We start from the raw sequence: 27,953 nt of genomic DNA, 5'->3' as shown, positions 1-27,953 counted from the left end.
ATCTGGAATTTACCAGGCTGAAGATGCCCTTGTAAAAACAACAAAAGAAAGCCAAATCTGCAGTTGATATTCTTAGCATAGGATTTATTGCATGGTTTCTTTCCTAGAGATACTTTACTACATCAAGTCCAGTGCACATTTAGTTCAAACGTTCGCTTTGAATGGAAAAGGCCAAAGCACCCATGGATATATATATATATACATACACACCCAGTGAAACAAGGTAGAATGGCAAACATTAAGGAAATAAAAAGATTCAGTTCTGGCAGACTGTATACCTTATTAAAAACAGCTACTATAGTTAATCAGAGTACACTCATAGGGTGGAACCCAACACAATGTTCTTATGCAAAATGACAGAGTGGACTTCCATAAAAGCCTGCTTAGCAAAGCCGTAAGGAGCTTTATTTTAAACAGTTTATTTACATTGCTTGGATTGGTACAAAATATAAAAGCAAGTTTACAGTCTGACAGATTCAGAAACATCACTAATTACATATAGACAAGACAGGACACCGGTGGTTAAGAAGCCAGAGTCAAGAACTCCTAATACAGACAGACAGTTAAACCATTACTGAACCATTAAAGAAATGCAGAAATATACATATTTAGATGGTTCCTGAGAAAGCATTGGATCATGCTGACTGCTGAGAGGATATGAAAGAAGTGAACATATAGATTCAAAAGGGCAACAAAAAAATACATGAGGAAGACAAATAAAAGCCTTAGGAGTACACCTGAAATTTAACACACCCGAACTGGGCCTTTGTCACACCAGTAACCTCATACATTAAATAATGAGCTATTAACCAAATATTTGGATGTCAAAGGTTATTTCTTTTTTATTGTTATTCTCAAACAGCCCTAACTAAAAGGGAATGCCATTACTTTGGAGCATATTCTTTCTTCTCTTCATCATTTGGGGTGGACAAAGCTAGTCATAGCCTTTAAACTTACTGTTCAAATAAACCTACATACCACTGTATTACAGTGAAGCTGCGGAAGATCATAATCAGAGAAACTCAATCCCACTTCTTTACAAACAGCTACACTTCTAAAATATCTGGAATAAGCAGCTGTACAACAGGTTAACTGTCACACTCAAAAGGGCAGGTACTTCATAATGCATCTCCATTTAGGAAATCAACAGTTTGAACATTAGAGTGCTCAGCCAACTGATGAAGTTAGGCAAGCATAGAGTCATTCAAACCAGCAGTAACTTGTGTTCATCATCCTTATTTCAAAACTAGTTTGTTGTTTAAAGGGGACAGTTTCTGTATAATGGAAGCATTTTCTTTTGTTGGTGAAAAAACTGTGCAAGGGAATACTGGGCCTTAAAGACCAAGTTACTGATTCCACTGATTACCTGATCTGCATCAATACAACTAGAAACCCCTCTGTGATTAACTTAGTGTTATCTACCATTTTGCTAATCATTGCTAAGTGCTAATGACTAAGGTACCATTAATGTCAGTAACAGGTCATTTGAACAGCCAGCTGTTTGTCAGTCACTACAATATGGCATTGTGCTTTCAGCCTGCTTCATATCAAGTGGGTTGTTGATCGACTTAACGTATGACTCCTCTTTTCAAAGATTGAGGGAAGGCTGACCAAGGATGGAGAAGAAATACCCTGTTGAGGAGGGGAAAAAAAAAAGAGTAGTCATTTAGTAATCAGCGTCAGTAGATCAGTAGTCACTTCTCAACCTCGATACATAGATTCCTTACACTTTCTGTCAGGAAGATACTGAAGATGGATGGCTTTTTAAATAACTCATTCAACATTTCTGGATTTTGAATGGCAAAGTTAAACAGCACCAAACTAGTAATATACAAAGATTAAAACAGTCTGGAATAAAAGTTTTTCTTGTTACTAGACCAGAAATCCAGAATGCAAGAACACACTTTTGAAGCGTGGCTTTTAAACAAGTATTACATACATCTTGCATCACAGTTTTTGCACTATTCCCCTCCCTCCAAATGCAAGGAAGGATATTATCACAGTCTTGGAGGAACTTAGCTCCCCTCATACCCTATAACTTTCTGTATTCTTACTAGGCTTGAGCCCCAAATCAGTTACAGAACTTACTCTTTCTTGGCTACAGAACAATATGCTGTCTAAGCTTGATTTAACTGCAAGTGGTTGACGCGCAAAGTAGGTAGAAAACTGATTTTTCTGGTGGTAGGAACACTAGGGCTTAAGGACAAAGTTACAGTGAATCTCCTGCATAAATACACTGTACTAGGAGTTAGCTTCTTTGTATCAACTTGGATTTTATGGTTTTTACCTTAGTCCTTTAAATACTTTCATAAGCAGTATTCTGTTGCTCATGCGTTTCAACAAGGTCATGGTAGTTAGGTAGCTTGCTGTAGCCATATAATCCAGGAATCTTTTAAATAACAGTACTTGGGGCAGACAAAGGCATGTTTGCTGGTGTTTGTTTTTTAAGGAAATGTGTGTCTATGGCATGTCTTCCATTTGCAGCCATAGGCAATATTTGAAGGTTAAATCCAAAACTTCTTTATGTAACTGCTCTTATTAATACTTTATAAGGTTTTTTTCCCCCATTTACATATGGGGAACAACAAGTTAAAACCACAAAGTTAGCTATTCAAGAGCACCCTGAAGTTAAGACACTACTCCTGAGAACTCTGGCCAGCAAGCTACACTGCTGCCTGGACACAATAAATTGAAACAAGTAGTTTCATATTATTTTAATTAGGTCTAACTTTTCTTAATTAAAAGTTAAAAAGGATCTCTGAAAGGATTAACTTGGCATTCAAAACCAGAAATAGCAGAACGTGTCAGTGCTGACTAACCCGGAGCATTACAACAAGTCAAAGGAGAACTCAACGCCGTTTAGAACGTTGTGGATTCTAGGTTTTAGGCAGTTGTACCATTTCATCTTAATCAGGACTGGATGCTTACTTCATACAAGGTGGGCATTAACAGTCAGGATTTGACACACCTAGCTTTCCAGCACCACACTTGTTATCTTCAGCACCACGAGTGGTAGTAATAACAGGGATAGGACATGATTTGTCCAAGGCATGACCATCGACTCTCTCCAGGTTGGAAGAGGTTTTCTCTTTTCCTATGGCACTTGATAGATGACTATTTGGAGAGCTAGGACACAGGTTGAGCCCTGGAATTTTTAGAGCTCCGATCAACAGAACTGGAGCGATGGACATGAACAACACATTTCACAGATGCACTTAGGCTGCATGTAGACGATGAACAAGCAATCTACAATTAGGAAGCGGTTCAAGAGTTAGTCCAAGCATGAAGACATCTAAGCTTCATTGATTTTTCACTATTTTTCCCCCCCCCCGACATGAACACAGTGCCAGGATTTTAATTAAAACAATGCCTCAATAACAGATTCAACTCCCTCAGTGGTCTCAATCAGATTTCCTACAGCTTTAGCTTGCTACTCGAGAACCATACTACCATCTATTTGAGAGGCTGGAATCCAAGCCTTGTTTTTCCCCTCCCTTTCAAAACTGCTCACTATGCTAAAGCCTATCCCCATTTCTTGGGGATTATGCTTAGAAGGGACTGTATATAATACATAAAACTAATGTTAAAATTAAAATTATTGCAAGATGAATCTCTAACTCAACCTCACGACTCAATCAAAACAGCTTTATGCCAACTCTATAGGGTAGGAGATGGATTAAAAACCCTATATAACATCAAATAGAACTCATGCTCTGCTGCCAAGCTGCAGCTTACTCTGAGGTCCAAAAGTTATAGGGAAAAAATGAAACAAATATTTTTTACTACTGAATTCCTGTCATTATAGGGAAGAAATTATATACAGACACAAACAAGAAAAATGCGTGACTTGCATTTTCATGAGAAATGAGATACAGTGCTACATCAAAATAAGGGCAGAATATTAGAATTCCAAAACAACTGTTGAAGCAATCATAATTGAAGGAAGAAAATCACTACACAGAACTGGGTTATAGCCAATCTGATTTTATGTTAATTTCCTATAAACCAAGGGAGTTCACTGTGATACTTCCTCCCCTCATTAATTTGTATTTCTTCATGCCTATCTAATGTGGCAGATAGTATGGCAATCTTTGTTGTACAATTTAAAGGCCACTCAAACATACTGAATTATCTCTGTATTAAGATTCTGACATATAAATCAGTAGTAGAAAGATACACAGGAAATCCTGTTCTTGGCTAGCTGTCCTACAAACTACAGACTCTAAAGTAATGTTCACTCAGCACAGATTTACTCAAGAACTAGAAGACGATGGAAAAAATCCTCAAAATCTAGAACAATATACTGGACTGTATTAGAAAATTGTGTCTGAGCTAATGTAGTGGGAGAGAGCTGCAATAGGTAGCCAAGCACAACAGAGGAGTTGCAGCACAGACTCATTTTATTTCATCAAGTTTTTGTAAACATATGAGCAGATAATTCACTTGCTTTTTAAAAGCTCTCAGGCTGCAACATCTATAGCTCTCTACATATCCTTTCCAGTTTGTTTCATGGGATGCCTCTTACTTTACTACACCCTCTGATGCTCTCACCACACTATTCGGGGGCCTACATCTCATTCGTGTTTTGTCCAAAATGAAAAAGCCCAAACCAACATACAGTAATGCTGGGAGTTTCTTGCTTGCTCAGAATAGGATGCATGCTCCAACTCCAGCAAGAGTTTGTTTCCAGCTTAAATGCATTAGCAACCCTCAGTTTCTAGTACACGCTAGCACATCTTCCTGCATTTTCAGTAAGCAAGCCTTCTCATTAAAGAATTTCACTCCGAAAAGAACACACCTATGAATGCAGATAAAAATAATTTTATCCACTGCAGATTTTGAAATTGTTATAACAAGATCAACATAAGAATGACTGTGGTCTTAAGAAGGTTCCTTCTTTGGCCTGCACAGCCAAATAACTTACCGCTAACGATGACGCACTAGTCAGTCGGCTGCCCATGTAACTCTCATTAGCTGAGCTTGGACTTCTTCCTTCTGTTGCACTATGTGACATTAAAGCCCTTCGAAGAGCTCTCTTCGGTGTTTTTGAGAAAGAAAATGCTCTTGTAACCTGGGGAGTTTGACAAGCACAGTTATACACTGTCAAAAAAAATCAGGCTGTAATAACCACCACAATAAGCTGCTATTCAAGTTTTGAACATTTGTAGGCAAACACTGAAGTATACGATAGCTCTCCCTCATGTGAAGAAATTAAAACCAAATAAACAAAATACAACCTGCAAGTGGGTCTGATTTTTATGAGTCCCCACAACCCGTGCTATTCTCACGTCTGTCTGCATGATGACAGTATTTTGGAAAAAAAATTAAGGGAGACAAGGGGAAAAAAAGTCTGGTCAACTAGACTTCCCCACACTCCTTGCATTCCACAAGGTCAGGTTGCCTTCCATTATGATTCTTTCAGTTCAGTCTTCAGCACCTTTTAAACTACAGAAGCCTCTACAATTTTCCTAGAAAAACAGCATCATCTTGATCAGATGAAGCCTGCTGCAAGGCTGCCAAGACAAAAGGAGAACAGACTCCCACCTGCTGCTTCATCATGTCGGTCCCCTCACATTCCACAGGCTTCAGCAGAACCAGACCCAGAGCACAGCCTACATGACAGGATAGACAGGCAGCCCTGCTCCTGCCTCCCAGGCAATGTCTCTCAGCAACACAGAGCACACTTCTTCAATCAAGAGCAGCTTAAGCCATGCACAAAAGAAAGCATATACGGGCAGAGACCAGCCTTCAACACTGATTTCCTCCAATTTTGGAAGTCTAGCATTAGAGCACACACTCCTTATACCCATCGTACTTTCAAAGGTTTTTGAACTTTGATAACTGCCAATACCATTCAATATGCTAAAAGCAGTTACAGCTGCTCTGTTTCTCCAAAGTTCAATCTTTTCAGCCATTTAAATCAGGTTTCGTAACAGCATCAACAACACCAACATAATATTTACAGTTACAATACTTAAAGATACTCCAATTAAGATATCCCAAAACTACCCTGTCAAAGCACTCAAGTACTCCTCACCTTCTGTCCTAAAGGAGCTTACACTTAAGAGCTTTCACTGAAATTAAGTTCTTCCTGTGACTGCCATGAGTTCTACCAGACACCTGAAATGGAATACTAATGCCATTCTCTGACTAGAATGAGTTCTACTGTAAAGCACCATCTTTGCATTATCTTACCTTTTTTGATGTTTTCTTTATTGCCCTAGATGCTCTACTTAAAGTACTGTCCATATCTTTAGTATTTACTTCAACTGAATCAGGATCAGCAGCATAAATAAGGTTTTCCTACAAAGAAAAATAGCCTTAGTGATTTTACAAACATCAGTACTTGTTAAAATACTGTTCTCCAGTTCATGAAGTCAGGGTTACAGATTTTTAATAGCCATATTCCCCCGTATTTCTCTTAACATACAAAGAAAGAAATTATTGGCGTTGAAGTGGTTTCATGACATTAACAAGCAGTACAGTCAGTTACAGAATGACTTTACCCATTAGTTTCATGTTAGTTGATCCAGATTCAAGCTCAGGGCTAACCAAAGCAAAGGCAGTAGATCTGAAGCATTTGTGGGGAGCTCCCAGCTACAGACCTGTTTGTTTCACTGGCACATAAGTCTCTTCCTAAGCAAAACCTTAAGGACACCAAACAACAACGTCTATGGCTGCTCCCCCTGCCTAACAAACCAGTGAAAGTTTTTTACTGCCACCATGTGGCAAGTCTATGCTATCTCATTGTCACACAGCATTCGAGCTCTTGAAAACCAGAAGAAAGGTTAGACTGAAGTTCAACATGCCACTTAAATTAGCAAGAAAAAAAGTTATGTACTCACTACAAAGCAATAATTACATAAATTACAATTAATGGTATTCAGTACAGTAGATTGCAGTTTGTCAGCCTATGACTCTGAATGTCCTGGGCAAGATGGACTAATTTTGTTACATATAGATTAAATCTTTATTTTATTAGCAAGTATTTCCACCCCTTTTGTGTTATACTTAACAGAATCAGGAATGAATACAGGTGACTGATACAGATTGAAGTAAATTAACACGTCTGAATCAGTACTTTTCCTACTGTGGACTTGGAAGAAAGAAACCACAATGCCAAGTTCCATAATCCTACATCCCTAGATGATATTCCAAGCAATACAGAACTAAGATATCATTTTAATGCAAGCATGTTCTAAAGTGCTCAAAGACACAAATACTATACAGCAAGAAAGCAATGCATAACATAAAACATTACCAACAAAACCAAGTTGGTTTTGCTTCACATACTGCATGAATTTTCAGCAAATTTGAATTACATATGCATACATTCTGGGACAGTTAGAGCACTAGCCAAAAGTCTTTTGCCCTAATTGGAAGAGACCTGCACTCCCAATTAGTAGTTCTCTGGCTGTGAAAAGTGCACACACTGAGCTTTTAAGATACGAGAAGGCCAGCATCTCCCTTATTTCCTTGTTTTAAGGTTGGAGGAATCTGTGGGTAGGAGGATGATGCTTCATGTCTCTTACGTTCTCATTCCCGTACATGAAGCATATAACAAAGATTAATCCCAACAGAAAGAGCTAAACCAACATATAATTCACAATGCTGAGATTGTAGATAACCAGTGAAAGCAAGATGAAGACAATTTGGTTGAGATTTGCCCTACTGAAAGTCTACAGCGCAGAGTTTAAATTATAAACAACTAATCTGTGCTGGATTAAGGGTGTAATTCTTGATTTTGAGTACTTCTTAACTTCTGCAGAATCTAACTTCCAGACTGCTTCCCCTTCCACTTTTTAACCACTCACTTGCAGACATGCTAGCACAAAGGTTTTCTGCTCTACTTCACCTAGAGTATGCCCACTATTAACAAGCTCTTTATCTTCCTGTATTTCAAGCCAACAGAGCCAAATATTTCCAGTCAAAATAGTTCCAGAGAACTTACTGCATCTGCTTTACAAATTGTGTTAGCTACATGTCGACACAATATTTTCAGCCAGTCTTCTTTAGGAGGTTCTTCAGTGGTCATCTGGAAACTGAGCAGCTTGTTGTTGAGTTCCGTAGGTGGACGTACAACTAAGGCAAAAGCTTTGTGGCAGTCTACAGAAGTTTAAGAATACACAAACACAAAACAGAGGTAAGACAAAAGAAATCTATTTCACACGCCTTCCCAGCCCAAAGGATTATAGGAGTAATCGTTTAGAGTTAACCCTTTGCTACCAGGAGTTAGACTTAGAGGTGATACAACTTGGTATGAGGGGTTTATTGTTTGCACAGCTGCTGTTTTATCACTTGCAAAAGAGCTATGAGTTCTGCCTGCACGTCTCAAGGAGACTGCAACCAGTTCATTCAAATAGTTTGCACGCTGTTTAATTCTTACTGATACAGTAGTAAGTATTCTTGAACTCATAAAGTGTTGGATAGATCATTCCTTTTGTTGACACAGAACAAGGAAAACATCTACCCTATTCTGTAAGGCAGTAAAAGGAACAAAAGATGTCAGTAATAACTATGACATTCAATTGCTGTAGTTACAGAAGTTATAAACTTGACCACCGACATTGCTCACTTAAGAGCAGAAAATTAATCCATTGCTGATACTTTATAGGAGATTCAGCTAAACAGAGTTAAGGAAAGAAAAGAAACAACAACTTAAATTAAAAAACATCCTCTAAGTCAGAGTAGTTGACCTCTTCCAAGTTGTGTACTGAAGATCTTAGCAAATATTAAACAGTATGCTTATATAAATGCCTCCCATCAGACAAGTACCTCAATAAACCTCGGTATCATACCATAAATGAAGAAAAACTCTTCAGAGAAGACCTAAACTCACTTTTTGTAGGTAGTTTCCAGCACATAAGCAACACATTTACTACCAATCTGCTTTGCCACTCCTACTTTTTTCTTATTAAGCTTCTACATTCAGGTGCTTTAGAGAAGAAACCAGAACAACTCCAGCATGCATACTATCACCTCAAATGAAACACCAAGTCTCTTTCTAGTGTAGAAATGTAGAACCTAGTCTTACTTAGAAGACACTAGTAAGGTTGGAATAGCATTTGTATCACCAGTTCTATTGCTCTACTAATGCATTACTTTAGTGAAACCTTTATGGCCTCAGTATGGTAAAGTAACCACAGAAACGAAGTCACTTAAGTCTTTTTCCTAAGATGTAAGCACAGCTCCTGAGCATCATTATCACTATTTACACAATGTTTAGTTTCACAACAAAAGCTTTTGTCTCTGCTTTGGACTGAAGTTCTCATTTGGTTTTTTGTTGTTTGTTTGGGTTTTGTTGTTCTTGGGTTTTTCAGCTTCCCCATTTCAGAGCTGTCAAGTGCACTACTTGTGTCACACCATCACTTGGCTAACTAATGGTTGCTAATGCCACTTAATAGCTCTGTCAAATCTAACAGCCTGCAGTGAGTCTTGAAAAGCCAAAAGCTGCCAACAAGGAATTTTCAAGCTTGCAGACAGCTTCAAACAGAAGCTTATGCTAGCATCTCATACCTGACGTGTTCCTAGTATTCTGTCACATGATGGGAAACCTTTATCCTTTGAAAGGGAGTTTTCATTAGCTACTGAGCATTTTAGAGCATACAGACCTTCTGTCTCCCTGATGTCCAGGACTTTTTTGATCTGGGAGAGAGGCATGAGTACAACATGCTTAAGAGATGCAGGAGGTCGTGTGTGGCCATGAGGACTCTTAAAAGCACCAATGACTTTATGACGCTTCCTTGCAATCTGTAGTTAAAAAAAAGACAGAGGTTAAAGTTGGAAAGTCTACTGCTGCTTTGTTTGCCCCCTGTATTCTTACCTCCTAGAATTCAAGAATGAGAAGTAAGCCTTGCTACAGAGAAATACTCTTTGGAGTATTTTAAAGAACTACATTAAAATATGATAGAAATCTTCAGTGAATTTGAGATAAGAGACGCTTACAGACAGTTCAAGTGGCCCAGAAATACTTGCTACTTAGCAGCAACACCCTCACCTCTGGAAAAAAGAGGGAAAGCAGCTTTCTATTACAAGTCTCAATTCTACCCTGAAGAACAAAGCAAAGGCACTTGGAAACCACAAGTTTAAGTCTAGATTTAAACACTGGAGACAATGCCTATATGTCTAAATCAAATTAGACTGTGGTGAATTCTGTCCTAGGAGTATTGTTTGCTGTTACTCGTGCATGCAGCCACAGAGTAGGTTTTGACAGTGGAGGTACGCTGGCTTTAACTTTACATTAACAACATAGGCATCATCATCAGTTTTTATTTTATAGAAGAGGTGAGCCAAGAACCTTTATTGAAAGTGTTTTCATTTTCCCTTCCTTCACAAGTAGTGAAACTAAGTCAGCTTTACTCCTAGGTAGGTTACTTTTCATCATGTATCCTCCTAACATAATATTAGTCTAGATATGTGGATTTGTTTTCCTTGTTGGTCAAAGCACAGACAGCCGTATCTCAGAGGTCCACACTGCAGCACAATCTACATTTAGCACATTAAATACAGTTAAACTTGAAACAGACCAGCAGCCTGCTGAGCCAGACTCCAGCCCTTTTTCCTCCATTAGTACTATTTAAAGTGCTATGCAGATAAGCAATTAAATATGTTGAGAATTAAGCGTTCTATTTTAAGCAGAAGAAAAAATAGAAATGTTTATTTCTCAGAGAAGTACAGATATTGGCATACAATGCAGAAATGCTAGAAAGCTTCTGTAATCGTTATCTGATATTACTGCATGTAATAAAGAAAGAAGTTCATTGAGAGACAGGACACATATCAGTCATTTATGATGCCAATTTTCAAAGAGCATTAGAGATGTCAGTCTTATTTCCATAAAGCAGTGTGAATTGCTTTTCCAAGGCAAAAATGCCCTTCCCTACTCTTTAATATCAGCTTCCTAATCTGGCTGTAAGACCATGCAAAACTTATCAGTTACTTGTGTTGCTTATACAGTCTCTACCAGAAAAGTAACATCAGGATGTGTTGAATTTTCAGTTACCTGTGACTTAATTCTTAATTCTGTGACTTAACATCTGTTACTTGATTCTGCTTCAAAGTTTAAGTTTTCTTGTTTATATTCACAGTGTCAAGCATTTTACAATTCACTAGAAGTATTCATATAGAAATCTTACCTCTAAACAATCATTAAATAGAAAGAGTGTGACCTGTTCTCCCCTGTCACAGAGGTCATCACTAAGCACAACGGTTTCCAAACGCTGAACTAAGCTTCGGTGAGAGGACAAGAGATTGGCCTATGAAACAGAAGCAAAAAGCTCATTAAGCATTTAATTCGAGGGCTGGATTACTACTTGCTTGCTACTTAACACTGGAAATCTATTTAAAACAGTACCACTGCGTTTTAACCTCACATACTTTTGCAGAAGGAGCAAGAAAGCAAGCAATCACTTTTACAGGTCTGCAGCTTCAGAAAAAGTACTTACTGGACATCCATCAACTTCATAGACAACATCAAAGAACTGCTTTTGTGCCTCTGTTTTCCTCTTGTCTTCATTAATATGTCTGAGGGAAGCACATTATATTACATTTATCTTCAATATCAAGTAACTGTAAATGATTTCACTGCATTTAAGACAGAAAGAATGAAGCTGAACATTTGGAGAGCTTACACAGTAGCACGTGGACTTACAGAAGTCGAGTATACTTACTCATTATGCATCCAAGCACCACATGCTAAATGGGCATATATGAAACTTCAAAACTAGACCAATACTGTTGATATGTCAGCAATAACATGACATTCAGTTACTGCAGTTTCCCTCCCCGCCCCAAGAGGGAGGAACTAGAGACCAATTCTTATATATTGCATTTTACACATCTTTCACCACCACTCCAAGTCAAAACTACAGTTCACAGGAATTAAATGCAAGAGTAATTACACATTAAAAGTTGTTAAAAATTAGACAAACACTTGCTCAAGTAACTACATGAAGTCTCATTGCTGGAGACAGGTGCTACACTTCAAAAGAGGTGAGCCTTATAATCAAAACAGCTTCAAGCCGTAAGCTTCCAGAATGGTGCCATCAATAGCTAATATAGGACCACAACACAAACTAACCTTCCATCACCAATACTATATCCTTTCAGTGGAAAATGATAGTATCTTTTTAAGTCTTGCGTGTATATCTATCTCCTACATCTCTTCCACTCCATAGGGGATAGAAATAACTAGAACAGTGCAGACAGAACAGAAGAATCAGAAGGTTCAGCTTCATACACGGGAAGGGAGTCAGCAGCCATTCAGACAGAAGCAGTGGGTAACAACAGAAGGTTTTCAAGGACATCAAGGGTTCTGGCACAGGATGACAGAATGATGGCAGTGGCAGAAGGGAAACTGATCTGAGAAACCACAGATTAGTTTAAGTATTTGACAGACCGTTTCCCCTCCACTCATTCTTCAGGTGGAGAATCCTTTGGCAATCATGATAATCACCACTCTCTGAGGAATGCATATTGCATACACTCAAATGGAGACAAAGCATATGGTAGCAATATGCTTTAAGTTAGTACAATTTAAAAGAGATGAATAGATCTATACATCTAAGTTTGTTTTATAGAATGAATTTCACTTACGTCATCACTTCCTTCAACGATTCAATAGCTCTCTCTAGAATGATTTTATCTGGGTTGTCTTCTGCTGTATGCTTCTTAAGATCTACAATTCAAAACATAAAAAGTTTTCAGACCCTTAAGAATAAAATGATGTTGAGAATTTGAAAAGAATAAAAGTAGGAAGACAATCTGATTTTTTAAGTTAGAGCAATTTCATATCATTTCATTCCCATGAACTACCTACCACTGCAGCCTAAGAGTAGCCTTCAGTCTTCAACTGAAGCAGTTGAATGTGTGTGTGTGTGTGTGTGTCTGTGTGTGTGTGTGTGTGTGTGTGTGACCTATGCACCACTGTATTTAAGTGACACACAGCACTTCTTGCCTTCAGCTCCATGTTAAGCTTGTTACTACCATTATTAGCCAGTTTTACAAGGCCTATCTACATGCTTTATTACGCATCCAGACTCCTGTCTTAAGAAGTTGATGTTGCAGTCTGCGAAGACAAGGCTAACTCACACAGATCTAACGTAGATTTTACCATTGTTACAATAAGTGTGTGATACCAAGAGAAACACAAAGCTGTCATCTTGTTAATATGAACTGCTCTCTCATTTCAACCTCAGTTATACTCGTACTTAAGACAAAACTGTTTTCAAAGAGCTTTCCTTCTACCTGTTCATGTATTTATCTGAAGTATACAAGTGAAAATGTCTTAAACTATGCTTTCTTCAGTAATTGGTCTTGAAGATTGCCATTAAGCGTGACTAACTCTCAGAAACAAATATGCTTCATGAGAGAAAAGCCACTCCTAATCATGCCAACAGCAGCCATTATCTTGGTTTTAAATAACTTGGACAAACATACAAAAATACTAATTACCATTCAGTAGTAGAACAACACTAGGCAACCTTTGAACAGGACGGATCAGCAGTTCAGCGAGGCTTTGGCGACCACATTCTGGTTTAGCTTGGTTTATCTAGAAAAGGGGAGAAAAGGAAATAATTCTTATTTTTCCCCATTATACAGGAAAAAAAGTTGTCTCCTCCAAGGCAGAAGTAGAAGTTTCCTAGAGTCTTCCAAGGCAGGAACGCAGTCATTAAGCAATCATGTTAGAAGACATTCAAATCAGATTGACTTATCTTCTCAGATTGATTGAACTGCTCATATTAATCAACCTCTCAGTCTTCACTCCAGATCCTAAGGCACAGTGGGACAGCTGGTTGCATTCTTTATCATTTCCCTATGATTTAATTATTAATATGCAGAAATAATCCCTGATATCTCAGAAAACAAGAACTGAAATCTGTTAGCTTGATTGTTCTTTTTTTTTGAGATATGCTTGTTGGATACAGAAGATTTAAAGCTACACGGTCAGCTATATAGGTTTATCTAGAACCATAGGAGTATAAGGACTCCTCTACAGACAACTTTTTATTTGAAGATAGTCTTCTCTTAAATCCTCAGTTATGCTCCTACTCACTAGCTGCAGGAATACTGAGACATTCTACCCCCTTGGAACTTCATAGCTGCCAAGAGTGTTCCCAAAATAGCTTTTAACTCAAAAGTCTTTAGCACTGGGAGGGAGGGGGTCAATAAAGAGAAAAAGAAGGTACATATTTGGGAGATAAATAACTTTTTTCAGCATATAATCAAGCTAGTTTGGAAGCTGTAACAGACAAGGAACCCAGACCTCTTAGTGAAGAGACTCATGAGGAGCTTAAGGGATTGAAGCTCAAATCCTTCCTATTTCTGTCTCACCAGGAAACAGTCAACATTCCTTCAAGCTTTTAAAATTCCAAGTTCTGCCATCAACTGCATTAAATAGTTTACTTGGTGATAGTTTCCAAGTTTTGCTCAGAGATTTAGTTGTGCAAACACTTACCTTCAGGAAGGCATGAAACCTTGGCTTCTGTTTCTCACATCTAGTAATAGTTTCCTTGCTCATTTCAAAGAAATTCACAAATGGTGGATATGTTTTCAACAAGTCTTTTGACTGAAAAATAAACAACTAACTGTTATAACTCTGCTTTATACATTACATAGCATTGCACATATGTCCATTCACCCTGGGCCACACAAAGCTGCTCAAAGGCACATTTTAATGAAGAATAAAGCATTGTAAACTCACACAGGCTTACACAAGTTAAGACATTTTTACATCCCAAATGCTCAAGATTCAATGCTGCAAATGAAATACAGGCTGCTCTCAAAGATCAAGTAGAAATGTGACAATCCTAGAAGCCACCGAGCAGCTCTATCAAGTAGAAGAGATTCTCATCTAACAAGGTATTTTGGGCAAAAGTTTTGGAAACTTTAGATATTTTCTCCAGTGTGAACAATCACTTTGAGGATGGAAAAAACATTAAGTCACCATAAGCAATGCCTCAGATCAAGAGCTTTTGAGTGCTAAACATTCTTTGCCTCAGCATGATCAAGGCAGCAAAAGCACAAGATACATAGCAGACTTACTAAGTTAAAAAGCACTGCAGTCCCAGACCTAGATTCATGTACTGTACATTGTGTACTTGTGAAAATTAGGAGTCATTATATACACACTTTAAATCCTGAAGGAAAAATGCAAGAAGTGCCTTCAAGTTAACTTTGCTTTTCCATGTTATTGAAAGGAGGCAGAAGATTACTAAGACCACAGAAAGTTCCTTCTACCATTTAAGTAGAAAGCATCTGTAGCATTGCAAATTGAAGGCTTTTTTTAATTACACCTATCTGAAGTCTTAATCCATAATGCAAACAGACAGGTGCATACAGCTAATCTTGACAGGGATTACTTACACAAAGTATATCACTTAGCTAAGAAGTCTAAACAGAAGATACAATGATATGAGTCAGTGTTCTTGCTTACTCAGTAGTGCTACGCTGGTGTTTGCTAGATCCTACAGTGGGTTATCAGTTATTAGTAAGGTAAGATAATAGATCATAACAGAAACTTACATATTTAAGAAAGACATCACCAATACTTTTGCTTTCAGTCCAATTCACCATAAGATCTTCCAGGTCTTCCTAGATGACGTGCAAGGATAGGGGGAAGAAAATAACATGAGTGTCAACTACATAAAGCTTTAAGATGGGACCAGCGTTCTGCTAAACACACATAGTCAGCACAGAAACAGACAATAAAACAGGCAATCCTAAAACCCGCACAACTTCACAGTAAGCCTCTTCAGTCTATTAAGAGATGATAGCATAACTCCTCTGGTTTACTAAATATACAGTTTTGGATCAGTAGAAGCAGAGTCTAACAGTGCGCCTGAACTAGTCAGCTCTGCAACAAAAATGACATAACAAAAGTTAGGATTAAATGAGAGTTAGCATAGGTTTCCCTCACTGGGTGCACCAAGGGTTAAGAAGAGTAAGAGCAAGCTGTTAAGCACGTATCAGCTTGATAAGGATCAAGCTTATTTACTGTCAGCTAATATCAGGGACAGGACAGTACATCTGAAGTTCAGAATCCCCTTTAATTGAAGGGTTTCACCACTAGTGTCCATTAGTTTCTGCCACTTATCTTCATTACACCAGAGTTGAGTGAAAACAGACAACCGCTACACCTAAGAATTTTGACTACAGTTCATAATGGCAGTGGCAGTTATGTGACATACTCAGACTTCAGGTACTTAATTTATAATTTAAGTTCTTATAAGTATATTTTGGATTTGCACTTCATTCACTCAATTCAAAGTTTGCATTATAGCTTCCTCTGCAGGGGGAAGTTAGTTTACCTTGATTTTAGTGTGTACATCAAGAATATCTGGAATGCTGCCGAATATAGTCTTAATCTCCTCCTGTGCAAGTATTGGTCCTCCAAGTTGTCCTTCCTTCTCCAACGGAACTTGAAATAACTGATGTATTAGACAAAAGAATCATTACACCTTCCACCCATTGTAGAAGAAATAGTTATGAAAACAATGGTGTTTTCTTCCAGATCACACTTTCCTGCAGTCACAGTCTTGAGACATTCTGTCCCCACTTCGCAAGAACAGATTATGGAAGAGTGGTTTTGAGATGCAAACACTAAGTTAGTAACATTAGTGTAGAATAATCCCTTTATCTTCTCCTCTACTCACACACATTCTTTAGGCACGATACTCAGCCACAGTGGAAGCAGACTTCCCAGGAAGTGAAGCTGTTCCTGTAAATTGCTTGCTATTCTCTCTTCTTGCAATAGCAAGCAGGGTTGGTGTTTTTCCCCTTACACCTCTATGCACTAATATCTTAAAAAACCCCTAAGTCATGAAGATCCTATTTTCTTAAAGTTTAGGATTTTCATATCAACTACAAACCAACTGCAGATCTCAGATTAGAAGTTATGACTTCCAGGCTTCATGATTAACAATATCATTAATATACCAGTTCTAAAATCATACATCATTCTTCACACCTGCATTGCTCCAAGTTCTGAAAAGCCTAAAGACCACAAGCCACTTACCTAAGCACCAGGTGTCTTACTACAATTGAATTGTACTCGCTGTTATACCAGCTTACCTGAATAATTGTTGTAAGAATATCAACGTAGTTACTTTCTGTCTGATATAATTCCTTTGCAACTTGCCATCTTGCGGACTGCTTCAGTGGAAGAGGAGTGGAGTTTTTCGACGGCCTTGCACAGGATTTTGGAGTTTCTGATTAAAAGACATTTCCAAAAGAAAACAGAGTTCTATTATAAATTAGAGTTCCTGAAAAGGTCACCCTCCAAGAGGGAAACTTTCAGAATTCAAGGGAATTAAAAAAGGCTAAAAGGCTATTCTTTATTCAGTTATCAAAGCTCTTTCAAACAATGACTTTATTAGACCTATTATAGACTAACAGTAACGTGTTATTCCTCAGAATCAGTCTTAGACTATTAAACCACTAGTAAGCCATTTACAGACTGGTCAGTGACTCAACCCTCCGCTTATGTTTAGTGGGAAGTGAGGGTTATGTGATGAACATTATTTACACATACACGAGTTACATTTTTCTAATTTTGCTTTGCTACATAAACAAGTCTTTCAGATGCCTACCATCCTTGCATTATGTACACAGCCCAAAACCATTTAATGAGATCAGTCTTTACAAGCAAAACCTACAGCATTTCATCATAGGCAGATGACTGGTGCAAGAGGAAAATGAGGTAGATGAGGAAAGAAAAGAGGGTAATCTTTCTTAAAACTAAACCTGGAACAGTCCACTACTTTTAAATACCTGCATATGTACTGGACAGCAGAGACCTGTACACACTTATCCTGATGTCAAAGGTCATTATAATCACAGTATCTATGAAATAAGTACTGTATCTATCATTTTCATAATAGCACTTCCTGAAACTGTCTGCAGATGTTGCATTAGAAGAAGCTTCTGTACCAGGGGTTACAAGAGTTCTAGCATTATCTAGGAAATCCGGTCACTGAGAATGAGCTGATGTCTCTCAGATTCCTTCTGAATTACCACTCAAAGCCTGTGCCTCTTTCAGATTGCTTACATGATTTAGAATGGTTTAGGTTGGAAAAGACCTTAAAAGATCCTCCCCTTGTCATAAGCAAGGACACACAAGGTTGCCTAAAGCCCCATCCAACCTGGTCTTGAACATCACCGGGGATGGGGCATCCCCATTTTCTCTGGGTAGCCTGTTCCAGTGTCTTACCATCCTTATAGGGAACAGTCCCTTCTCAGTATCTAATCTAAATCTACCCTTTGTTTAAAACCATTGCCTCTTACATACAAGTAACAGATAAGATTTTTACAGTCTTATGGAGTTTGCATACAACCAAGAAGTTGTATGCAAACTCCATAACTTCAGATACCTCCCCTCTGCGTGTCCTGTTGAATGTGCTTACTGTGATGACAAGAAGCAGCCTGGCCTCTGTGTCTGAATGCCTCACTTTGGTCCTGCATCCTACACACTTCAAGGTGAAAGTCTGGAATTACTTAGGAAACCTGTAGCAAAGTCTGAGAGACTTCCCCGTCACTACCATTATCACTTGTATGCAGAGATCTGTTACACACTGCAAGTGCATACAAATGAAGGTTTTTACCTAGACCTCCATTGGTAGTGCTTGATTCTGGAGTGTTAGAAATATCCAACAGGGACCCAAGAGAAAGCGAGTGTTCAGCTGATGGGCGTTTCCGAGGAGGAAAAGGTGACATGTCTGTTTCTCTAGTCAGCTGTGCAAGAGTCTCTTTCAAACGACGTCTTTTACGATTGCTGTTTGGAGTACTCAGAGAAAGCTGCGACACAGACTTTTTGAGGCCAGGACTCTCTGACTGTAGAGAAAGAAAGTTCAGTTTTGTCTTTTTACTTGCTGTTTCCAGCACAACTCAGGGCAAAGATAAGTCAAATGAGCACACAAAACATTTTTTCCCCCTCAGGAAAACCAGACAAAGCCCTATTTTTTATTTTGTAAAAAAATTGAAGTCATACATTCGCTGTTATTTGACTAAAACTAGTTTCAGCTTTCAGGAAACAAAAGGTTTCCTCAAATCAATATTCTAGAGGTAAACTTACAATTCATTACCTGGGATTTAAATGATGCTTAAAAAATATTAATCTCTGGCTCCGCATATATTATGCATACTAATTTCACCACCAAATACAAGCTGTGTATTATGTGAATGAGTTCAACACACCTTCTCAAATAAATACATGGACTCTCCAGCTCTGGCATCCATTTGAATGCTTCCCCAGAACCACTGAAGAAGAAAGAAACCACACATTAAAATCACAATGTTAAAAATGTTCAAAGTAATGTATGTAGTATTAAGACAATTTGCACACCGAATGCAAACAAGTAGCTTAATCTAAAGAACAAAGTCATGCATTTGGAGTGGTATATGCAAGTATTCTTTCAAGAATCTGTAAGCACTAACCTCTTGCTTTACAATATAAAGTTTTTTTAGAGGTTCAAATGGAATCTCTTTTACTGTGCTTTCTTCAACCACTAAGTGCGTACATCTTTCATCACCAACTGGTAAATAACATCCTCCTATATAAATAAGAAAACAAAGAAGTGAATTGCAAGACAGAACAATACTATTGTTAATAATTACTTGTTTGCTTGATAGTTTTATGGCACCTAGTATCAAGAACAGAAGAAATTACACAACACCCCATTTATTATCAGCAGCAGACAGTTCCTAGGAAATAAGCAGTAACAAATGGGAGTAAAGCACACATAGAAAGTGTTGAGAGAAGGCATAGCTCAGAGGGCATTTAAACCTCTCTGGAAATAAACAATTTTCAGAAAAGCTTTTCTTCCTTCTTTATAGAAGAAAGCAGGTATATTCACTCTATATTCACAAGCTAGAACCTCTGTGTCACAATCTTCTAACAGCTTTACATAAAAAGTGTCAGGGAAAAAGAAGAAAGGCAAAAGCAGCCAACTTCCATGTTTTAAGGACAACTTGCTATTACAAGCTTACTGCATTCCCACTCCTGCAGTTCCAATGCACACATGCTCTAGCAACACAAGGCTGGAGACATCATGTTATCTATTACACCATCACTGTTTATGCAATTCTTAATGTAACCCCACACCACCAAAAAACTCAAACACCTCCTATCAAGTGTTTTACCAGTGATGCTTCATACCAAAGTTGAAAATTCCCCAGGATATTTTCAAGCATCCTGTAATTTCTTTTAAGATAGCCTAGTTTCCATCAGTCTAAGAAGTTTAAAGTTCTTATAGCTGTTGAAGACTTAAGACATCTAAAAATCAATTTAGAGCTTTCCAGCTGAAGATTCTTCATTAACACTTCAGGGATTCATGATGCAGGATTTTGCTTCAGTGAAATCTCTAGCAGCTATGAGCCCCATTCATTTCAAATGTCAGCATTCACAAACAATAACCTTGCATTTCTGTCATTTCTTCCATATTAGCTTTCTCTTCATCGGAGAATCCAAGGAAACTTAACAAGCAGTCTTGGAAGGGAGGAACTTTGAACTGATTTCTAACATCATCATCAGCTGCACAGAAGTCACTAGAAAAAAGGTGCACAAAAGTCACTAAATCAGTGCTACGACACTGCTTAAACATAAACCCACAATACCACAAGTGAACAGTACATAAGTTCAGGGCTGAAGGAAAGCAAACACCTACATTTCATTCCTTTTCTCCCAAGCCTTATAAATCCACTCAGCTTTCATGATAGGAGTACCAAGACTCACAGCAACCTAGAAAACAAGAAGAGCATAAACTATAACAAATAAGTTTTCTATTTCATTCTTTCCATGACAAGTAAAATTCCTAGCTTTAGCTATTACTTTTCAAGACACATACTGCAAAAAAAAAAAAAAGTGAGCCTATTCCTTCAAAAATTATCTGACAGCAAGATTTAGAAGTTAAGATGCATCTCTTCAGTGACTAGGAGACAAGACCAACAACTACTTTCATATTTACCCAAAAATGCATTATTAGTCCAGTATTCTTTGTCACACCCAAAAAAACCAAATCACAGTTCCAGGGGAATACAGAATCTTTTTCCTGCTTCTTATACTTCCTAGTCTACTTTTACTAAATAGGAAGCGACTATTCAAGAGACTGCAAAGTTACCAAACATTTCCCTTTGACGTGGCAAAAAAAATAAAGTGTTTGACCAGAGATAGAAAGTAGGTCTTCTCTTCCAACTAGGAGATTAGACAGACACATTTGGGAAAAGTAACAGTCAAACAACTCAAGGAAGGGAGAGTCAAGGGATACAGATGCTTTTGTCATTATCCAAGTTACAAGAGCTTGTCAGATGAACGCATCCTGAAGGATGCTTTTCATTGTTGACAGGAAAAAGGAATATATAAATATATTTACGCATAAATGAAGACTTGAAAGCTTATGCATAACAAGTTAAAGTTTTTTTTGAAGGTGTGTAGGAATAGAATACTGAAGTTTTATGCAAGTTACTTTAAAGTTTGTTTGCCTGTCCAAGAAAAGCAAGCAAGCACGTTGTACTAACACTTTGGTTGACGTTAAGATAATGTCACTACTTAAACATTTTGGTTCCTGTTAATTAAAAAAATTGTCTACTACAAAAAACTCTGCAGAGTATTATTTAGATCTAAGAGACAAACAGATATCCAAGCTCAGCAGATGGAGATGAACTTGCAAGTACAAGTCATTGCTGGTGGTGCAGAGAAAAAAGCTTGTCACTTAGAAGCTGAAATAAAATTTAAGGAATTTGTTACAAGAGGGAAATTCGGAAGGTTCTCATGAAGTACCAGTCCAAGCTTACATACTCTGAATTTATCTCCATGTGTTGAATTAGCCACCAGATGCGTAACTTTTGAGTTGAAGTCCTTCCGAATAATTCCACCCATATGATGAACTAAGGTCACTAGCTTAACCTGCAAAATAAAGACAAAATAAGCTTACAGTTTATCTCTTGATATACACAGGGTGGAGTAAGAAAGGTACAAGAAGATTTTACAAAACAAGTGATAGGAGGTTACATTAAATGGCTAAGACTAGAAATGCTCCAATTTGTTCTCCTTGTTTTTAAGAAGCTATAGTTGATACAACGTAAGAAATTTTAGTTTGCAACCCCCCCTCCCTTTATTATTTTAATTATTTTAGAGATCCTTGTTACGTAGTTTGATAAAGACTTCAAGCCATCAGTATACTGGTGATCAACATCATGCATAATGCCTTCAGCATTTCACATGAAATAAATTTGAGGCATGCTATCCTCACTCACTGGGTCAGTTCTACCTGAATGGACAGCTACCAGAATTTCCATAAAAGATTGCAAGTTGTCCAGTCTGAATTCAGACTACCATACACCACCAGTCCTAAGAGCAAGTAAAGGACTTATATATTTTTATTTTGTCCAAAAAAAGATTTAACTACTGACTGCCAGACATCCAGCAGGAATATTAGGCACCAACTGCATTACTGAGAAGGTAAAGCACTAGAGCACAAGACCACCTAATATTTAGTTAGGTCAAGACTATAGCCCTAATAGCATGACAGCAAGGTACTATAACAGCAGGTGATCTGAATAGCACTGAAAAGCTTTACTTGCCCACTCTGCTTCCTACAAAAATAGAATTATTGGGTAAATAAGATCTTATCAAAAAGCCTTAACCTACAAGCATTTAAACTGCTACAACTCAGTAGTACTTATTACATCATTCAAATGAAAAGCGACTCTAAGTTTTGTTACTACCCATTGATATCACTGCCTTTGGATGTGCAACAGAAGAACAATGTTCATTCCCAACATAGAAGTTCTAGCTTTGGTTAAATCCTACAGGTGATAGAACAGAAGAGCATTACGAAATCACACTTAACATAGCTTTACCTATCCAAAGGGGGAAAGAAAATAAAATTCTTACTAATTCTTCTTTCTTCCTGAAGCCTGTAAAGCAGAGCACCAAGTTCAACATACTTGCACAGTACAGTGGACGACATGAGAAAGGTAAAGGCTGAAACAAGATGAAGTTAGCTCATCAGTTAAAAGCATGATGATAAATACTTTAATAGAAGCAATATTCTTAATACAATATTGTTATTCCTAGTATTAAAGTATATAAACACTAGACCAAGCCTGCATTTTGAGTTCTGCATCAGCTTCAGGCCTAGCAGTAGAGTAGTAATAACGTAACTAGCGAACTTCCACATTCCAAAGGTAGCACTTCACACATTTTCTTTCCCGATCCACCTTCCTTCAAATGAGGACTTTTGAAGGTATTAAGTGTCCACTAGTACATATTCATATGCTATCTTTTCTAATGGCATAATCCCATGACAACAGCTTCCACAACTACTGCAGTAGTCGCGGTCTTACCACTATGTACCCATGCTTTCTCATTAGATGCAGTAACCCAACACGATACTAAAAACCTTACTTTTCTCAAACTTATCTTGATGACAAATAGTTGTGATTCACAAAGCAAAGGAGATTATTTTCAACACTTCACACTTAGAACTCACTGCGTGAGGGAACAGGTCAGCTGATTTCATAAGCAGCACATACCTCTCCTTTTTGTGCACAGTGCAGTACTACTGGCGGGCCAATGACGCGGCACTCTGCTTTGCAGAGGTTGTTAAAGATGGAATCTTGGAAGTCTGTTACAACGAAGACAGTCTCAAATTCTGGGGAATCACAGTCTCCAAGCTCTTCTATTGTATTTGTCTTTATGTACGGAACCTTAATTTCCTTGAGCAGGACAGGAGGAGACAGAACGTTATTCAAGTCACAGAATTAGTGTCAAAAGTAATTTATTTTTAATTTCAACCATTAGGAAAGCATACAATTTAGACTTCAACAGACATACTCTTAAGAAGACTGACAAAAGCTGGATGAGAAATATTGTTTTCCAGCATGAGAATAGCTATGAACTGCACCAAAAAATTCTTGAAGTAATTCCTGCCTCTTAAGAAAAAAAAAATCTAATTACTTAAGTAGATTTATTTATCAGTTCACAGCAACAACGTAGCATTGGCAAATAACTACAGATAGGGAGAAAAAGAAGCAAAATGAAATGCCTCCCTTCAGACAGTCAGAATAGCTTAAGGTGCTTCTGGATGCTATTAAAAAGCAGCATTCAGCTTGTAACAGCTAGCCCCATGCTGCATATGATCTAAAAAAAAAGTTAAGTTCATTGCTTGGTATTTCTAAAGACTTAATAACATTGTCTAACAATCACTAGTTCCAAGTTCTATTTCCTAGGGTTTTGGGTTGTTTTTTTTTTTTAATATCAAGAAACAGAGAATCACCTCTTAAGTTTAAACACACTTTCAAGTGAAAGATAAGACAGTTAGCCAATCATGAAGCCAGTTCATAAGGAAAACGTGTGTTAGCTGAATAGGCATGCATTTGGATGTCTCCACTGATTTCCCTCCCCTCTGAACAGCTTCTGAAGAGCTGCACGTATTGCTTCCTTGATAGATGTTTGAAAAAGTTGGAGAAAGTTTTGAGAAGATTGAAGAACGCATTTACATAACTTGTGACCATTATCCCAATTAATGTAATTAGGAGAGTCCACATATTTCAGTCCCAGTGAAGTGTAACATGCTGCATGCAATCACACGTGCTTAATTGCATGACATACCATATGAATAACACTTTTTATTAGTTTTTCTTCAGATTTACCAGGGCTAGTTTCCTTTATCTTAATAACTGGCACTTCCATTATCTTAATGGTCTGTGGAAGAGGAGAACTTTAGTACAGAACCACATTGGTTAGCAGAAGTCTAAAAAAAATGACATCTCATTCCACTGTTTTTTTGGTTTGCTGGGTTTTTTTGTTTGTTTTTTAAGAAAAGCAAGAAAACAACCTTAGACACACATACCTCCAAGGCTTTCAGAAGCTCCTCACGTTTCCCTGCTTCCTGAACCAAAACCACTCTTGTTTCTATTTGAGGCATTTCTTCTGTTTGCAGAGAAACAAGGATAACACCCACATTTCAATAGAAAAACCCATGATAATTCTAAATCAAGCAATAACGTCTAGAAGCAGACTGTATCCTTTTAAAGGCACCTTATTTATCAGGAACAATCCTGAAAGTAAGTGTTGCCTCAAGAAGACTGTCCTTGCATTAAGACATACTCAACTGACCATACAGCATAAACTTTTAGTATATGGTACAAAAAGTATCCTTTAATTCATGACCATACCATTAAAGTAAAATTGACTTGATGTTTTTAACAGAATTAGATAGCAAGACTTGCTGGAAGATAGACAGATGATATCTTTGCTAGCTTCTGTGCTCCTAGCTGACAAGGCTCATTATTTCCTCATAATGAATCAGTTTCACAAGGGAATATGAGAAGCAAAATTAGATATCTTGTTCTTTTTCCTCCATGTATCAATAAGCTCTTGAAATGAAAGGAAGAAGGGGGCAAGTGTTGCCTCCAACACTCATCTGTTCCAGAAGGCTGACACTGGATTCTGTCCACCACATTGCAGGCAAAAAGAAATGCTTGAGTGTTTGTTTTCTGTTGGGTTTTGGTTGCTTGCATCTTAGGATTAGTTAATAAATTAAATAAATTTCAAACTCAAGACTATTAATCTTTTTAAAGGGCTACTTGTAATCCTACACAACAGAACAACTACAATTCCCAAACGCTTGCATCAGTTTATCACTTAAAATTATTTATTCCATAGAAGTATCTTTCTATACATTAGCCTGAAGACCCATTTAATTTCATGGCTATAAGCCAAAATTTTGATAACAAAATGAGTTTAAAATTAAGACTGCTCCTTTGCTAGTGGAAGGATGCCAAACCAACACCCTTTTGGCTACACTGCATACGGCTCTGCAGTTCAGCAAAGCACTTCCAGTTTTCCAAAACTTAATACCTACTAAGTAATCAGTCACTGCAAAAATATCAGTCTTAAACTTCTTACATCACCTTCAACATCCAAAATAGATCCAGGAAATACATTCTCTTTGGAGTTTTCTACAGTTTTTGGATCCAGAACAGAAGAATCAGCCAAGAGGCTCCTCCCGCTTTCAGACACCAGTGTACTGTTGTCAGCCATGATTACTTCTCCTTTCTTTCTTCAACAGCTAGAAGACAGATGTGCTCATTTAAGCTACAGTTGCTAGAAAGCTCGTTAATGAATCCTATGACTAAGGCTGTCAAAAGTAACTTTAGACTTCTAGGAAAAAATTTGCACATTGAAATCCCACTCATGCTGACAGAACAGTTACGAAAGAATATTAGGAGTCATAGAACCACAAATCTACATGTCTATTATGGAAATAGCGAAACACCAGCAAAAGAATTAGAGTACGCAAAGTATTTCGTTAAGTTTTGAGTTCTCACGTGAACTGATGAGAATTACTTCTGCCACATAAGAACAAGCATCCAGAAAAGAGCATCCAGAAACCAGCAGTACGCATGCAAAGGGAAATCAGGTTTCTCAAAATGAAACAAAGCCTCTGCAAAGCTGTTTAGCATGTATATAGAGCTATCCATACAATCCAGTCTATCACTGTGGAAGTACCCATCATTAGATGCCTTCTATCTTCTCACAGATAGATGTCCATCCCTCCCTGCTCATCAAGGAGATTTGATGCATGCTGGAAGAGCATAACCTTAATTCTTTCTCTTTGCACAGGTATCTACCTGAATCTTGAAGCTGAAAATATGTTCCAAGACACCTGTCCATGAGACAGCGCATTTTTTTTCCTGCATGAAGCAAGAAGTATGCATTTCCTGTGATTCATCAGCCACGTTAACTTAAATATTTACAAAGTAATATCAAGAATTACCCCTATAATCAAACTGCTGCAGTATAATAACTCTTTGTATCACTTCAACTGAAGAAGCACTCCTACATTTATAAGTGTCCATTAAAAAGTAGCAGTTGCCAAAAAAAAAAAAAAAACCACATTAAAGCACTACTTGAATGAGGATTCATGAAGTAGCAAAACTTGAGAGCAGCACAAGTTGTGCAATGCCTCCCCAGTTACACAAAAAAGTAAAAACTGGAAGACAAAAAAGTGTATGTTCTGGCATGACAGCAACACAGGAAGAAAAAAGCTATTTATCTGCTGAGTTAGATGAAAAAGTCTCCAATTAAGTCTACTGTTAATTTAAAACCCTACAGATTTCTTCACAAATTCAGATACTATCGTTGATATGACTCCTGTCCTATCGCTGCACTTATATCTGGAGACATACCAACAAATACACACTTCCAGAGAACCCTGATGTATGTTACAAAGTAACCCATACTGGATTAGGCATTGATTTTCTATAGGACTTTCCTAGTTTATTGATTCATGGGCTTTCATTTTGGATTTTTTTAAGCTCTGTTGTAACAGCCCCAGATTACTCAGTAGCACAGCAAAGCTAGTCACCAGAGCCACACACTTGCAGTGCCAAGGCACGGAAGAGAACAAACAGCACACACAGAGGCCATGTACGTAGCAGCCTCCCCCAATATAAGAGGGAACAAGAGACCTGACACTGTCACTACAAAACTAAGGCAGGCCTAAAAACGCTTACAAACGATCTCCCTGCAGCTTGCGAAAAGCCTGAAAACTACAAGATATCCGCACCCAGAACAAGCCTTAAAAACAGGGGATGACTCGCTCTGAAGGCGGGGTGCCTTCGCCAGCTGCTCCGAGCTCACGGGCCGGCAGGTGCCAGCAGGCCCAGCCTCCCTTCCGCCTCGGGCGGCCGCCGCCCCACAGGCGACCCCGGGCCTCCTTACGCGGCACCGCCCCATGCAACCCGCACCCAGCGCTGTCCTCCCTAGGCTCGCCTTAGCCCCAAGCCCGACCCGGCCGCATCGCTCCGCACTACCCCCCAACCCGCCCAGGCCCGCAACCCCTCACCGCCACCTGCCACCGACCGCAACAGCCACCACCATCAGCAGCCGCCGTCACCGATTCAAAAAGCGAGCCGCCGCACTAAGCGCACCGCCCATTGGCCGCCCGTCG

At 38.2% G+C, this 27,953-nt stretch overlaps 1 protein-coding gene across 6 annotated transcripts; it reads right to left on the bottom strand.

Moving 5' to 3' along the window:
• On the bottom strand, positions 68-27,953 carry ECT2 (epithelial cell transforming 2). Of its 6 annotated transcripts, none has more exons than XM_021396272.1 (25): positions 27,866-27,953; positions 25,912-26,069; positions 24,849-24,928; positions 24,608-24,700; positions 23,530-23,712; positions 22,889-22,978; positions 21,791-21,898; positions 20,661-20,734; positions 20,411-20,541; positions 19,432-19,547; positions 19,192-19,254; positions 18,600-18,828; positions 17,071-17,207; positions 16,308-16,427; positions 15,523-15,591; positions 14,456-14,566; positions 13,453-13,549; positions 12,595-12,676; positions 11,445-11,523; positions 11,136-11,255; positions 9,612-9,750; positions 7,952-8,106; positions 6,196-6,303; positions 4,925-5,071; positions 68-1,632 (listed from the first exon to the last, which is right to left on the bottom strand). In XM_021396272.1, the coding sequence occupies exons 2-25, from the start codon at positions 26,039-26,041 to the stop codon at positions 1,543-1,545; spliced, it is 2,751 nt and encodes a 916-aa protein (XP_021251947.1). In that variant the 5' UTR covers positions 26,042-26,069; positions 27,866-27,953; the 3' UTR covers positions 68-1,542. The 6 variants fall into 6 exon arrangements, with proteins under 6 accessions (XP_021251947.1, XP_021251945.1, XP_021251946.1 ...); XM_021396270.1 differs by having other exon boundaries at positions 27,855-27,950; XM_021396271.1 differs by having other exon boundaries at positions 27,849-27,946.

Source organism: Numida meleagris, chromosome 4 (genome assembly GCF_002078875.1).
Source record: "Numida meleagris isolate 19003 breed g44 Domestic line chromosome 4, NumMel1.0, whole genome shotgun sequence".
Lineage (NCBI taxonomy): Eukaryota > Metazoa > Chordata > Aves > Galliformes > Numididae > Numida > Numida meleagris.
The sequence above is the reverse complement of the archived record's forward strand: the minus strand, read 5'-3'. Positions and strand labels throughout refer to the sequence as shown.

Coding starts and splice junctions, on each gene's coding strand:
- ECT2 (XM_021396272.1), bottom strand. CDS start 26,041: ATGGCTGACAACAGTACACTGGTGTCTGAAAGCGGGAGGAGCCTCTTG. Junction 21,899..22,888: donor TCAGGAAGAAAGAAGAATTA/GTAAGAATTTTA, acceptor TTTATTTTGCAG/GTTAAGCTAGTGACCTTAGT. Junction 18,829..19,191: donor CCATGTATTTATTTGAGAAG/GTGTGTTGAACT, acceptor CTTTCTCTACAG/TCAGAGAGTCCTGGCCTCAA.